The sequence below is a fragment of the Xyrauchen texanus genome, chromosome 24, assembly GCF_025860055.1.
Source record: "Xyrauchen texanus isolate HMW12.3.18 chromosome 24, RBS_HiC_50CHRs, whole genome shotgun sequence".
Taxonomy (NCBI): Eukaryota; Metazoa; Chordata; class Actinopteri; order Cypriniformes; family Catostomidae; genus Xyrauchen; species Xyrauchen texanus.
Window position 1 is genome coordinate 3,475,175 of NC_068299.1, and position 13,943 is coordinate 3,489,117.

General features: G+C 41.0%; 1 protein-coding gene across 1 annotated transcript in view; it reads right to left on the minus strand.

The window, feature by feature from the left end:
* Window positions 1–1,488: 1,488 nt before the first annotated feature.
* Window positions 1,489–13,943, minus strand: part of LOC127617908 (zinc finger CCCH domain-containing protein 6-like) — a 12,664-nt gene continuing 209 nt past the window's right edge. The window contains exons 1-12 of the mRNA XM_052090074.1: window positions 13,746–13,943; window positions 9,730–9,946; window positions 9,516–9,638; window positions 9,167–9,401; window positions 8,728–8,855; window positions 8,511–8,639; window positions 7,507–7,623; window positions 7,250–7,357; window positions 6,681–6,898; window positions 6,163–6,596; window positions 5,883–6,065; window positions 1,489–3,717 (exon numbers count right to left, since the gene is read on the minus strand). The exon at window positions 13,746–13,943 is cut by the window's right edge and continues 209 nt beyond it. Of these exons, the coding sequence (XP_051946034.1) occupies window positions 2,231–3,717; window positions 5,883–6,065; window positions 6,163–6,596; window positions 6,681–6,898; window positions 7,250–7,357; window positions 7,507–7,623; window positions 8,511–8,639; window positions 8,728–8,855; window positions 9,167–9,401; window positions 9,516–9,638; window positions 9,730–9,946; window positions 13,746–13,831 (3,465 nt within the window). The 5' untranslated portion in view covers window positions 13,832–13,943 and the 3' untranslated portion in view covers window positions 1,489–2,230. The remainder of the gene's footprint in view (window positions 3,718–5,882; window positions 6,066–6,162; window positions 6,597–6,680; window positions 6,899–7,249; window positions 7,358–7,506; window positions 7,624–8,510; window positions 8,640–8,727; window positions 8,856–9,166; window positions 9,402–9,515; window positions 9,639–9,729; window positions 9,947–13,745) is intronic.

Genomic DNA, 13,943 nt, shown 5'->3' on the forward strand with positions numbered 1-13,943 from the left:
AATGGCAGAAAAGCTCTATCACATGGCCCAATATCTAAAAAGGAAAGGGCCAATTCAGGTAAGAGCGTGACAAGCGCATTTTCACCTTCGGGCTGAATGATTCTCTTGCAGAACTGTCACATTCCGTTACGATCTGGTCTTGTTGATACGGTTACGGGTTCTTTCTCCATTTCGGTGCTGCGAAATTAAGGTGGGAGTGAACTGACTGCGCTGGTGATGAATCGGTAGTCACCACGTCACTAAAGGCTTTCCACCAGCACAGGTCTCTATTCTGAGTGTGGTTAGCGAACCATGCTGAGAAGTCTGGGCTGGGAACAATTTGGATTTTATTGCATTGAACCATGCTACTGGGACCATTACTAACAGTGCTCAGATCCATTCTGCCCAGTGGTTGAAAAAGACCTCGTTTTTTTTTTACAAAATTAATAATACCATCTTGACACCAGTCTGTTTCACTTGCAGAGCAAAGATGCTTTTGTAAGGTATGCAAAAGATCTAGTCTTGAGTGGCCAGTCAATCACCCAGTTTGTGCGTGTCATAGCAGACCACTGTTTGGACAAGCATTGCAAGGAAGAGCTCTGTGTCACAGCAGAGCAGATTCTTACCATTGCCAACCAACTGACCATCATCTCTAGGTGAGATGAAATTCCAAAGCCTATCTGTTACTATGACTGAGAACAGTTCAGATAGAAATGGAACTTTCAGATGCAGTGCCTACATCGCTAACACGTACATATCATATTTGAATGTCTATAAATTGAACATGCAAAAATCTCATGTGACCCAAGGGGTGCATGGTGTCTCTCCAGTGTCAATGCAGTGACCCCTGGGTGCAAATCATCAGATGAGATCCTTGTGAAGAATGCACAGAACCTAATCCAGACAGTAATCCAAGGCGTACGAGCGGCAGAGACTGCATGTATCAGGGTAAGATAAAAGTGTAAAAGAGATGCCTTTCCTCCAACAGCTTGGGAAAATAAGATCTTGAAACTAGTTAAGAAAAGGACTGAAGAACCAATGGTCCAAGGCCTTCAAAGAAAACATCAGAGAATCACTCCAAAGTAGTGAAGTCTTTATTGTCTAGTACGTTATTTGGCATCAATGACTTTGGTGATTTTATTGAATTTCAAATGGCTCTTTCTGATTTTACAGGGTTTGAAACAACCAGAGCCAAACTCTGAAGCAGCAAAGGCAGCAGCTTTCTGTTTCCAGTGGAAAAAGTGTCTTCTCTTCCACCGAGCTAAGGAGCAGCTCAACCCAGAAACTGATGATTTGGGCTTACGTAGGATTTCTCAGCATTCTGCTGCACCCAGTCTTGCTCCACCCATCCATGTTTCAGACAGTTACAAATGATGGGTAAACGCAATAAAGGGTCTCAAACTGTCTGTGGCGTTTGTATTTATTATGCAGTTGGTACTGTCAGAATTTAAATACCTGACAGCTAAAACCATAAGTCAAACTTGTTTTAAAAATTTTATTTACCTCATATTTCTTATCAAAATGCAACATCCACTTAGAAACGGTGGTATCAGTCACTTCATTCCTTTTTATTTCAGACACTTATTTAAAAAAAAAAATGGAGATAGTACTATGACTCCCTTGGAACATTTTTCAATTCCCCACTGGCATTTCAGTAAGAATGTTAAAAGAACACAAAGCAATTCAGCATTTTCAATGAAAAAAAAAACAAACAAATACAATAGAACTTATGCACAAAAAAAAACAATAACAATAAAAGACAAAGTGTTAAAATTAATACCATTTGCAACATGAGACTCTCAGGATGGAATCTCACATTTTAACCTTGCGATCACCAAAAAAACACAAATGCACCAATGATGGAACATAAAATTTGAAAGATATATAGGAATCCTGATATATTATAGTGTTTATATATACTTTGTATACAGTTACAAGATAATGTTACAAGATACTGTAAAAATTTACCAAAACTTCAGCCTACTGTGGACTTGGCGCAGAAGATTGCTCTAAGGTACCAATGGTGTTGAAAACAGAACTATTGTGTCATTGACAATAGACACTAATCAAGTCATATGACTATTATCCAATTAGAATTCATGAATGCACAAGAGGCCAAAATAAAAAATATATGTTGTAAGATGATGTATCAGTGGATAATGTATGTATAAATAGAAAGAAAACTCAATATACAGTGTAGGGTGAATACAAAGTGCAGAATACAATAATCGTTTGAGCTAGATAAGCGTGTTTACTGACAGAATGGTGAGGCTGTAGGATCAAACGTTTTAAAGACGTTCCTCAGGGGCATGTCTTTCTTTTGATTATCTTTGTCCTCTTCCTGTTCTTGCGGATTCCCGCCAACAGGTCTGTTCTGCCGCGGATCAGCATAAGCGGGCCGTGCTAGCGCCTGAATGGGCAAGTTGTGCACAGCGGGTGCCGCTACCCGGACTGGCGAGCAGGGAGATGCCGGCATCATCGTAGGCACAGAAGAATTTGATGGACAGACAGTAAAGTTGCTCTCAGAATCATCAACTGGACGTTTGTCTTCCTTTTCTACTTTTGTTCCCCTTGATGGTGAGGCATGTGGAGAAGGAGAGCTTTGGAGATTTGCAGACTGCTTTAGGATACTTGAAAATTTAGGAAGTTCTTCACTTTCACATTTTGGAGAGAGTAAGGTGTGGTTGTGTGGATCGTATAAACTGATGCCTCCTAATAGCGTGGTAGGGCTCTCAAGTCCTGCACCCACTGATGGTGCCAGACGAGGGGCATATGGGGGCAATTTGTTTGACTCAGGCTTAGCAGAAGCTGCCGCAGGTTGGTTTAAAGCTCCGGCACATCCACGTTGTAGCCGTGGGTCAAGGACGCTACCTCCAGAGGGAGTCTCCCTCACCCCAGGTAGTTTGGAGTCCAAGCTGCCAGACCGGCTGACTCTTGGATCGAGGTTTTTGTGAGTGCGAGGGTCCATTGGTTTGTCAGCGTGGTGGCGAGAATCAAGAGTCTTGCCGGGAGGGCTCCCGAGTCTCCCAATGCCCTCCTTGAGACGCATAGCTGCCAGACGAGGATCAGGAGGGGTCAAATCTGCTGATGAAGGGTGGTCTGGAGGAGAGGAAAGGCTTCGGTTCAACTGAGCATCAGCGATTAAAGGTGGGAGTGGCAGATTTATGGAGGGCTCCTGTTTGGGGATCAATGAAGGGATGAGGTCCTCTGGACCCCACACAACCGTTTGAGCAAAGGCCAGACGCTGAAGGAGGATGTCGACCCGGATATGACTGAACTGCTTGATCTGGCAACGGGGATCTCGTAGCATGGCTCCAGGGCTGGGGTCCAATGGGATCAAGGCTGCTCTCTCCCTCAGCTCTCTCTCACATTCCTCATCTTCATCTCTAGTGGGAGGCTTGTGGGACATGGAGGGGTTTGGGTGGCGTTTATGGTCAGTCTTGGAGGAGCTTGGGTCCATAGGTTTCATCTTGCGTGGATCTCTTGAAAACCTGGGGTCCCCAACACTGTCTCTAACATCCTTTCTTTGGTCTTGGGGACAGTGACGTGGCTCAGCTTTTATCCGAGGGTCATTAGGCACAGCTCGTTCCTTCTGCAGTCTAGGGTCCATGTGGCCGGCTGGTTCAATACTGGGCTGCTGGTTTTTCAGCATATCATTCTTCTTCTTTAAGGTGTTCAGAATGGCTGTTACACTACTGCCCTCTTCCTCATCACTGGAGTACCAATTAGGGGTTTCATCTAATAACAGAAATTACATTATAGCATTGTAAGAAGAGCAGGGATATTTAAGTTATTCATTGACAATATTACCCTCTGCCACAGGTCTAAAAATGAATTTGCAGTCATTTATATTAAAAGTCTGTTCTATAAAGCTACTGTATGGCTTCAAAGTAGAGGTCGACTTCAAATAAATGTTAAAAACAATTCTTACAGTGACAGGCACAGACATAGAGGCAGCAAGATTCCAAATTGGGTAAAATCCCAGATGTGTGTTTGTTGTTCAACCAAAATCGCAATAACAAGCGGTAACACGCTCAACAAGCCAAGTGATAAGATGCCGGGGATTGAGGGCCTCAGATGCGGAGGCAACTGAGATTCGTCCTCCGCCACCCAGATTGAGATGAGTCACCAAGCCACCACGAGGACCAACTAGAGCACATTGGGAATTGGGCATGCCAAATTGGGGAGAAATCCCCCCCCCCAAACAAAGTGTGACAAAATAAGCCCATTCCCCATGCTCATTACGAGCCACTCCTAATGCAACGCATATCATGTTAAGCAGCGCTGCTGTAGAGGGTTGCATAAGTAAACGCGTCTCCTATAAGTGTTTTGCGTTTGCAAATGTCAGCCTACAGTTTCTTGTATTATTAGTTGCTTTTTGCTTTCGGAAAAATAGCCTATACTTACTTAATATACAGTATAGACCTATGTATATATAATATGTCTAAATATATAGTTACCACTGAGATTATCAAGCTGCCATAGGCTACACTGACGGTGACTGTCAAATCAACAAAGGTGTATACAGTCATTTTGTCCTCATTACAACCTTTTCCTCCAACAGGAATTAACTGAAAATTTGAATCCATCACTAACAAAGACTCCATGTATAGGCCTATCAATAACTTTTTAAAAGTTTTTTTATTCTGCATGGACAGTCTGTCTTTGTTTATCTGTCTAATTTATTTATTAATATTTTTGTATGAGGTGTAGCACAGTGATTAAAAAGGAAAATTAAAAATAGCACTTTATGTCCAAAAGGTTACAGACCTCTGCTATATTTATTTTAATGATTATTTTAATGGCTTTGCAATGTAAACATCATCACATATGTACATACAATAATATGGTACCATACACCTTTTTATATGCAACGGGGGTCCCTGCTCCACCTCTCTACATACCAAGGGGTCCTTGGCCTGAAAATGGTTGAAGACCCCGGCTATAGACCCTTTCAAGAGGAAGTGGTCATTTTCCTCCTTGAATAATTCCTGCTAGTTGTCAAACTCAGACTGCATTACAAATGGCATAAATCACCCTCTGAAGGGCACTTTGAAGGGAGAACAATCAGAATTCACAATTAAAATGACTTAAAAAAAAAAGTGAGTTCTGAATTACCCTTATTTGAAAGCTTTCAGAGTGAATGGTAAAGTCTTTGAAGGGCATAGGGACGATCAATTCTGAATGGAACGCACCCTCACTCAAAACAACAGCGGGAGGTGCTCTATTCATAGTGACTTTAACACAATTGTGATACAATTTAATTATTAAATGTGGACCATGTTGTCCGGTGGCTGGATGCTCAATGGAAGCCTAAAACTAATGGAAATTAAAGTGTTTAGATCTCCGAAAAAGCAAAGGAAAATGGACGCATGAACCGCTTCAGTGAAGAGAGACGGCTGGATTCGTGCTGTATTCAAAATTGTAGCACACGTTTTATATCAGGTAATGAACAAAATGTATATACGTTTTATAGGTAAAGCTCTAAAAATTACTATAGATCGCGCCCATTATAATGAATGAAGCTGCAAAACATAGAGCTAAAAAGCAACTATCGGCACCGATTAATTGGTAAAACCGATATATTGGTGGACCTCTACTTCAAAGGATGTAAAAATGTAGCGCACAAAATCTGTGGACACATTTTATTGTACTTTTAGGTTATTTTTGGAGCTTAACAACTGTTGACCGTAACTGTATGTAAAAGAGCAACATGGCAATTCCTAAAACTCCTAAAATGTGTTTTCCACAGAAGAAATGCATTCATATTTGGAAACTATTCCTTTAAGATCAGTGTGAATGCATGTTGCCAAAGAAAACAACAGAATAAAAGCAATTGGTAATGATACAAGATTGCACTTTTATTATTTCAGAATGCTTATTTTTCTGCTTTCCATTCTAACCTTGTTCTCTGCTGGGAGGTGCAGACCCCTGCCCGTCTTCCCTACGAGTGTCAGAGACTTGCTTGTTCTGATTCAGGTGTAAAAGCAAAGCCTTCTGAACAGCTGGCAGGAAGTCCTGCATCCCGCTAGACTCTGCATTACTCTGCAACTGGGAGTCTTGCATGGGTCCAGAGTGTCCCTCATCTGCAGGTACAAAAGAGAAAAGTAAATCACTAGATTCATATTTCATAAATATCAATATTTTAAAACTTTGAAATTTGAATGTAAATCTGTGGCCTACCCCCTGTTGCCAGTGACTGGCTGCTGAACAAATTCTTAAAGAACTCCGAGGGCATCTGGCCCATATTTTGGAAAGGAATATTCATTTGCATGTCAGGCACAGGTAGAAATGGAGCCCCCTGCTGGTTCATGGGGGGGCGGTTCATGTATTGCATGTTGCCATGGAAACCAGGAGGTTGACCAGGAGGTGACATAGGTGGGCACTGGCCAAAGCCCTGGGATGGTTGTTGGCCTGGGGGACTTTGGAGCATCCCTGGACCAGTGAATAAAAGAGGAGGGCTCTCTATAGCGCCGGAAGGTGGGGGTTGGGAAGGATTGGGTGGAGAAGACATCATGTTGCCAGTCTGCATATCCTCAGGGCCACCAGTGAACTGTGGACCACCACCACCTTGAAATTGTCCAGCAGTGGGAGATGTGCTGTTGTAGAAATTGGGCCTGCAATGAAAACATGCTTAAAATTAAAAGTGATATAACAACATTATTAGAAGAATGCCAGCGTTTCAGAAACACCAATGGTACCTTAGAGCAATCTTCTGCACCAAGTCCACAGTAGGCTGAACTTTGATCTCAAACAAAGAGGGGATCTTCTTGCCTCCATCTGGAGGGCTTCCAGGGCCAGGTGTGGGTAAAAGTCCTACTCCAGGAGGTGGTTTAGGTAATGGGGCTATTCCATGTTTTCTCAGATCTTCTAACTCCAGCACATCCACATTGACATTTTCTTCTTCTGTATTCAGGATCTACAAGGTGCAACCAGGTGACAGACTTACATTTACATTTATGCATTTGGCAGATGCTTTTATCCAAAGCAACTTACAGAGCCCTTATTACAGGGACAATCCCCCCGAAGCAACCTGGAGTTAAGTGCCTTGCTCAAGGACACAATGGTGGTGGCTGTGGGGATCGAACCAGCAACCTTCTGATTACCAGTTATGTGCTTTAGACCACTACGCCACCACCACTCCTGGTGGTGTCTAGACTTAGACTAATGATTGAATATTTGGACTTCTAATAGAAGATGAGCAGTTCTGTGCAAATTACTGAAGTTCTACTTTAGATAATGAATAAGTACTTGTTAGAAAAGTCCTTACCTTGTCCAAAAGTTCCTTGGTTACATCAGTTAAAGGCTCGTGAGAAAACTTGCAGTTGTCTCCTTGGTAGCACTTTGCTCCAGTATGAAAAAACTTGCAAGGATATTCATGTACACTTTTGAGTCAAGGTTCAAAACAAGGAAAAACTGAAGAGAGAATCCATAATCATTGCTTTAGTGACTGATACATAAAACACTGTATGTGTCACTCTTAATCAATCTTAATTGATAAACTCTTGCAAAATGTTTTAAAAGGATATTGTGCATGTATATACAGATGTCTCCTTTGGTACAGTATCCTTGGACATAAAACTTGCACAGTTCTTTCTTTTTCCCTGGAACAACATTGTCATGTTCAAACTTACACTGGTCCCCCTATGAAGACATTGAGCAAACCTTTAACTTTCAGAATGTATACATTAATGTATGCACTTTTGAAATTTTAATAAAATAAAATGATATGTTTTCATATTGTACTACCTGGCCAAAAAGAAAGTCACTGTTTGGATTTAAGGCAGTGTTATGATCAGGGGTTGCTTCAGTTGGTCAGGTCTAGGCTCAGCAACGTTATGCGGCAATACAATGTACTGAATATCCAGGTTATCCCATCAATGGATTTTTAATTCCCTGATGGCACAGGCATATTCCACGTCAATCAAATTCACACATGAATTGGCCACCAAAGAGTCCTAACCTTAACCCCATTGAAAGTCTTTGGGATGTGCTGGAGAAGACTTTAAGGAGTGGGACTCCCGTCGCTAATACAGCCCTTTAGCTTTGATTACGGTATGCATTCATTGTGTCATGGTTTCGACGACCTTATGCAATGTCACAAGACTTATTTCCATCCAGAGTTGCATTAATTTTTGGTAGAGATCTTGTATTGATGACAGGAACCGCTCCGTAAAGTCTTCTCCAGCACATCCCAAAGACTTTCAATGGGGTTAAGGTCAGGACACTGTGGTGGCCAATTCATGTGTGAAAATGATTCCTCATGCTCCCTGAACCACTCTTTCACAATTTGAGCACAATGAATCTTGGCATTGTTGTCCTGGAATATGCCTGTGCCATCAGGGAAGAACAAATCCATTGATGGGATATCCTGGTCATTCGGTACATTCAGGTAGTCATCTAACTTCATTGTATTGCCACTTCATTGAAGCAACCCCAGATCATAAACTTTATTTAAATCCAAACAGCAACTTTTTTTTTTTGTTGGCCAGGCAGTGTGTTTGTATTTCAGTCATCTGGATTTCGCTTACTTTAATGCATCTACCCTCAATGAAGTATTTACAAATGTGCCTTCCATTGTGTTCAACCGTGTGTTGATTAATGAATTCCTGGCTCATGATTGGACGCTTCTTCTGGAAACTGGGCGGACCTTTAGATTCCTGAAAGAAGAGATGAGAACAATAATACAACTGCTCTGATCTTCAAATATTACTGGAGAAGTTTTACTCAAATAGAAGATATTCCTACCACGTCACCTCCGCCCTGCTCTCCTCCTCGACCACGCCCCCAACCCCAGTTTTTCCCCTTCTGTTTCTTGTTGGGCAATCCCCGCCCCCTACCTGCAGCACCACGCCCTCTACCACGCTGTCCGCCAACTAAAAAGACACTAAGTTAAACTTAAGCAGCTATATGTCATTTTTGATTACAGGTTAAGGATTTAAAAAAGATTACTGAACACCGATTGTACTCACAAAGTGTAATTTCTAGCCAAGTAAATATTTTAGAGCAGAGCAAAACTAGAAAAAATTATGTTTACTACATAACTCTAGATTTTAATCTGATTTAATCTGATCAATAGTTGATCAGGACGGTCACAGGTTCATATTTATGGGCCTGGTTTGGCCTACAACTTAATGCAAACACCTCTATAATACAGTAACTTTTAATGAAATGTAAACATATTTACAGTGTATCTGTTTTTGTTGTCCCTTCATAATGGGTCTCTTGGCCTGGCCTTTAGGTGGCCCTGTTTTGCCATGTCCAGATGACTCTTTTGCATGTTTGTACTTGCACAGCTCCTCTGAGAAATCCTCATCCTCTTCATCATAGTCATATTTTTCCTCACTGTAGTCACTGTATCTGTCCATTTCACTGTTCTTGTACTGCATTGACCTCGGTGGTTTAGCAGGTTCATTCTCACGCTAGAGACATAGGTAGAAATATAAATGAATTGAGGGAGAAGACACTGTGCTATGGAGAAGAGAAATGTAAATATAGTTACTGAACTCAGCTGTTCCTTCGGAGTCTCTACTCACCTGTGCAAACTCTCCATCATGGTCGTGATATGTTGCTTTGCTTTTCTTGCTCTTAGGTCTGTCTTGACGCTCGTGCTCGGAGTCATAACTATCTGAGCTGGAGCCGCTGGATGGAGAGTGATGCTGAAAATGGAAAACATTTAAAAAGAAAGCGTGAGAAGTGGTGAATGCAAGTGACCAGGACTTGGCGCAAAGATCTCAGAACGTGCTGTACCTTTTGACGGTCTCGTCTCCTTTTCCTTGACCTTCGCTTTTCTTTAATCTTCCCGTGTCTCTTTCTGGAGTGCCGGTGTGACTTGTCGTCTTTTTCTCTCTCTTTTCCCTTCTTTTTGTCTTTCTCTGCCTCTTCAGACTCCTCCTTAATTTCCTTCTCTTCTTCTATGCTGATGCCTTCATCGTTTATTTCTCCATCCTCCAATTCACAATCCTCCCTTTAAGACCAAAATAAACACTTTTGAGTTGAAACTCCATTCGTTTTTACATTTGAAGGAAAGTTTACAGAGATACATTTTTTTCTTTGAAATAACGTGCACTAATGCATCATTCACAGTAAGACCAAGAACATGTATTTAGAAATAAACACATGAGTATTTAGGCTAATAAATAAGTAAATAGGGTCCATTTTTGTAAAGATTACAGATACAAACACTACATTTTTGCACCTTCCTCTATAGGACATGCTGAGATGAAATAAGTACAAAAACTTTTGGGTAGTTTGGGAAAACTAATTCATGGGGCTTTCCTTTCTAAATGATCGGTGTAACAAATTGAGCATCCTAATCTATTTAAACCAATATGGGCATGAATGATTATTTTTTGCCAGGTGTCAATTTCCAAACAGTTCCTCAGTGTGAAAGTCCAAAGTGAGACTGAGAAGCTGAAGGTTTATCTTAGTTTGGCTCTCAGATTGAAGTAAACCATAACAGCATGGATGGGAATGGCATTTCAACGGGATCTGGGTACTATGGCCACATAACTAGCCTTTACATACAGTGGCTTAGCATTGCACAATGCTGTCCTATGGTATTTTACTGGGCATAAAATAAAAAAATGGGAAAAGCATCTTTCTCCCTGTCGTTACATTCTGAAAGTTAATACGTGGGAAAACGTGTGTATTTATATGCATGTAAAAGTGATTCTGGTGGATCAATGACTAACATAGTGTCTTTGGTGTTGAACTGTGAAGACACAAATATGGAAAATGGAAGCAAAACTCATCAGCGATGACATTGTACTTCAATATTGACCAATTAAATCGTGGATACATTTTGAATCAAATATAATGGACAATGTGTTTATTGGTTTTGTTTTCTGGCAAAACTTAGCTAAATCTATACCTATGGCCAAATTAAAAGATTTAAATCATACTTCATCAGTCTGAAGTCTCTAATGAAACTTTTTTTTTTTTTTGCATCTGTACGATGTTAAGGCCAGCAAAGCGTGCTATCTCAACATCTCGTTCAATAGTGCATGCTAGTATTTTGAACCAGTCAAAAGTTTCAACATGACAGTTAAATAGTTTCTCATGACCTTACAATCTTTCATCTTTAGGCTAATGCTTAAGCTGATAAATATAAACTGTGCCCATTTATGAATATAAATAATTTTTAAGTAATATTCTGGGGCCTGGGTAGCTCAGCGAGTGTTGATGCTGACCAAGTGTGCCGCACAAGCCCTCAAAAGTGAAGCCAAAACGTCTCGATCGCCCCCCGGTGACTGGTCATAAACCCCGCCTCCCCATGTTATTCAACGGGATGTGAGACCAACTAAACAATTAAATTTCACATATCTTTATTCCAAAGATAGAAACTAGAGTAAATGACAGAAACTATCACGTTGATGTAGTTTCAAGTGTTTGTTTTCAAAATAAGTTTGTTTTTAGTTATTTGATGCTATAAAAACGGTGCTGTGACATCATGATTGACAGCTGTGATTGACAGGTTCTCTGAGCGAAGTAGTCACTGAAGCACCAACTGACTTTTTTTTGGGATCTTCGGAGGACTGAGGAGATTGGAGCTTTAAAATTAATATCAAAATTTTTATAATTAATTATTTCACAACTTCATAAGTCAAAAGTTAAAAATGGAGGGGCGTGTGCTTGCGATTGATTCAGCGAGAGTGAGGGCGGGGCCTTGATTTCGCAGCTTTACTTCCTGCTCCCTACTGCGCAGGTCTGGTCCCGAAATTGCAACTGCGCAGACTCAAGTCCCAAGATGTCAGCGCCATATCGGGACACTGGCGGCTTCAGTTCTCACCAATGGAAAAGAGCGAAGGGGCGTCGTCCATCTTTTTTTACAGTCTATGATGCTGACTATCACCCCTTTAGTTACGAGTTTGAATCCAGGGTGTGTTGAGTGACTCCAGCCAGGTCTCCTAAGCAACCAAATTGGCCCAGTTGCTAGGGAGGGTAGAGTCACATGGGGTAACCTCCTCGTGGTCGCGATTAATGGTTCTCGCTCTCAACGGGCGTGTGATAAGTTGTGCATGGATAGCAGAGAGTAGCATGAGCTTCCACATGCTGTGAGTCTCCGCGGTGTCATGCACAACGTGTGACGTGATAAGATGCGCGGATTGACTGTTTCAGAAGTGGAGGCAACTGAGACTTGTCCTCCGCCACCCGGATTGAGGTGAGTAACCGTGCCGCCACAAGGACCTACTAAGAAGTGGGAATTGGGCATTCCAAATTGGGGAGAAAAATGCAAGTTAAGCTCAGTTGACAGCATTTGTGGCATAATGTTGATCACCATAAATATTAATTTCGATATTGGTTACAGTGAGACACTTACAATGGAATTGAATGGGGCCAATCTGTAAACGATAAAATAATCTGTTTCAACACTATAGCTACAAGATGTAAAAAATATACCTATAAATATGATTTTAGTATGATAAAATCTCTTACTATCCTTTTCTGTGTAGTTACATCCAAATTTACAACTTTGTTGCCATGACGATGTAATGCCGCATACCCTAAAAACTATTTAAAAAATGTACAGCTCAAATATTACATGAGTTTTATGAGGAGAATTAATGTAAGTGCTTTTAACTCTAAAACATTTGGCCCCAATTACTTCCATTGTAAGTGCCTCACTGTTACCTCCATTTTTGCTTTTTTTTGACAAACAAGGAGGGAATTAACTCTATGCCACATATGTTGTTGATTGGGTTTGTTTTGAGGTTTTTTTTCTATTAAGTTTTGATAAATTCATTATAAAAATGGTCATAACAAAAAATAAATTGATGTGTCCAAACATTTGACTGGTAGTATAATGAATAGGTGTCGACCGATTGTGGATTTTGCAGATACCAATAACTAAGGTGGTGGGAAAGGCCAATAACTGATTGATCAGCCGAAAGTTTTTAAAATCAATTTTTTGAATGTCGGGGGGGGGGGATCTTAACCTTTCCTTACTATAACGGGCACAGACAAAGAGTCCTAAACTAATAAAATCTCAGATGCACTTTATTGTTCAATTAAAATATGATTTGGTGCATAACGCGGCGGGACAATTAAGTAAAAACAAGCCCAAAACACAGTGAACGCTCATTTTGAAATAAACCAAATTATAATGATTGTTCCAAAAACAACTATCGGCACTGATTAATCAGTAAAACCGATGTATCGGTCTAACTCTAATAATGAAAGCATTTATTACAATTGGGCAACATGTGCCAAAGCCTCAGATCATTAGTTGAGTTAAAACAGTTCTCATTACAAGAACTCAACATATGGCTTACAATGCCACAGCAACAGTCCGGCCATGAATCCCTTACCAGGCATGTTTACCTTTCAGAGGGGGGCGTGGCATGCCGATGGAACGTGAGTGGGCGGGGCACAACGCGCGTCTTGGCTAATTACATATTAAACATCCTTGAAACGGCATTTTAACATTACTGCACAAAAACCAAAACGACCTTCAAATATCACATGAAAAGCTAGATAAGAGTGCAAACCAGTGCTACAAGGGGGAAGCGATGAACATTGACATATATGATAAGTGTAAAGTGTGCCGTTTGCTTTGCAACAGATATTAAAAATGAAAGTGCATGCAGTAAAATATGATCACTACTTCGTGAACTGGGGGAGAGGCTTGTCCAAATGAACCAAAAACATACGAAACGTCCATGACGTTGGACAGCAACCAAGATAGGTGTAAAAGTAAACTCATTCACTCGATAGAAGCACACAGTGATGAAGCATTTGCAGACAAGAACATTTGATTACTCGACCTTTCTTCCCCTGCCAGCTCACAGTCTGTCATATTTTTGTCAAGTACGGGGCTTGGGGGACTTGAGAAGAGGCTCACAAAAGCCATGATGGTTGGAAACGGAACTGGCCCTGCTCCGCAACCTGAGTGATAAGCATCAGTCACTCGTTGGCTGAAGATTTTGATGTATTTACAGTCTAGAGAAAAACACTCACGGTTT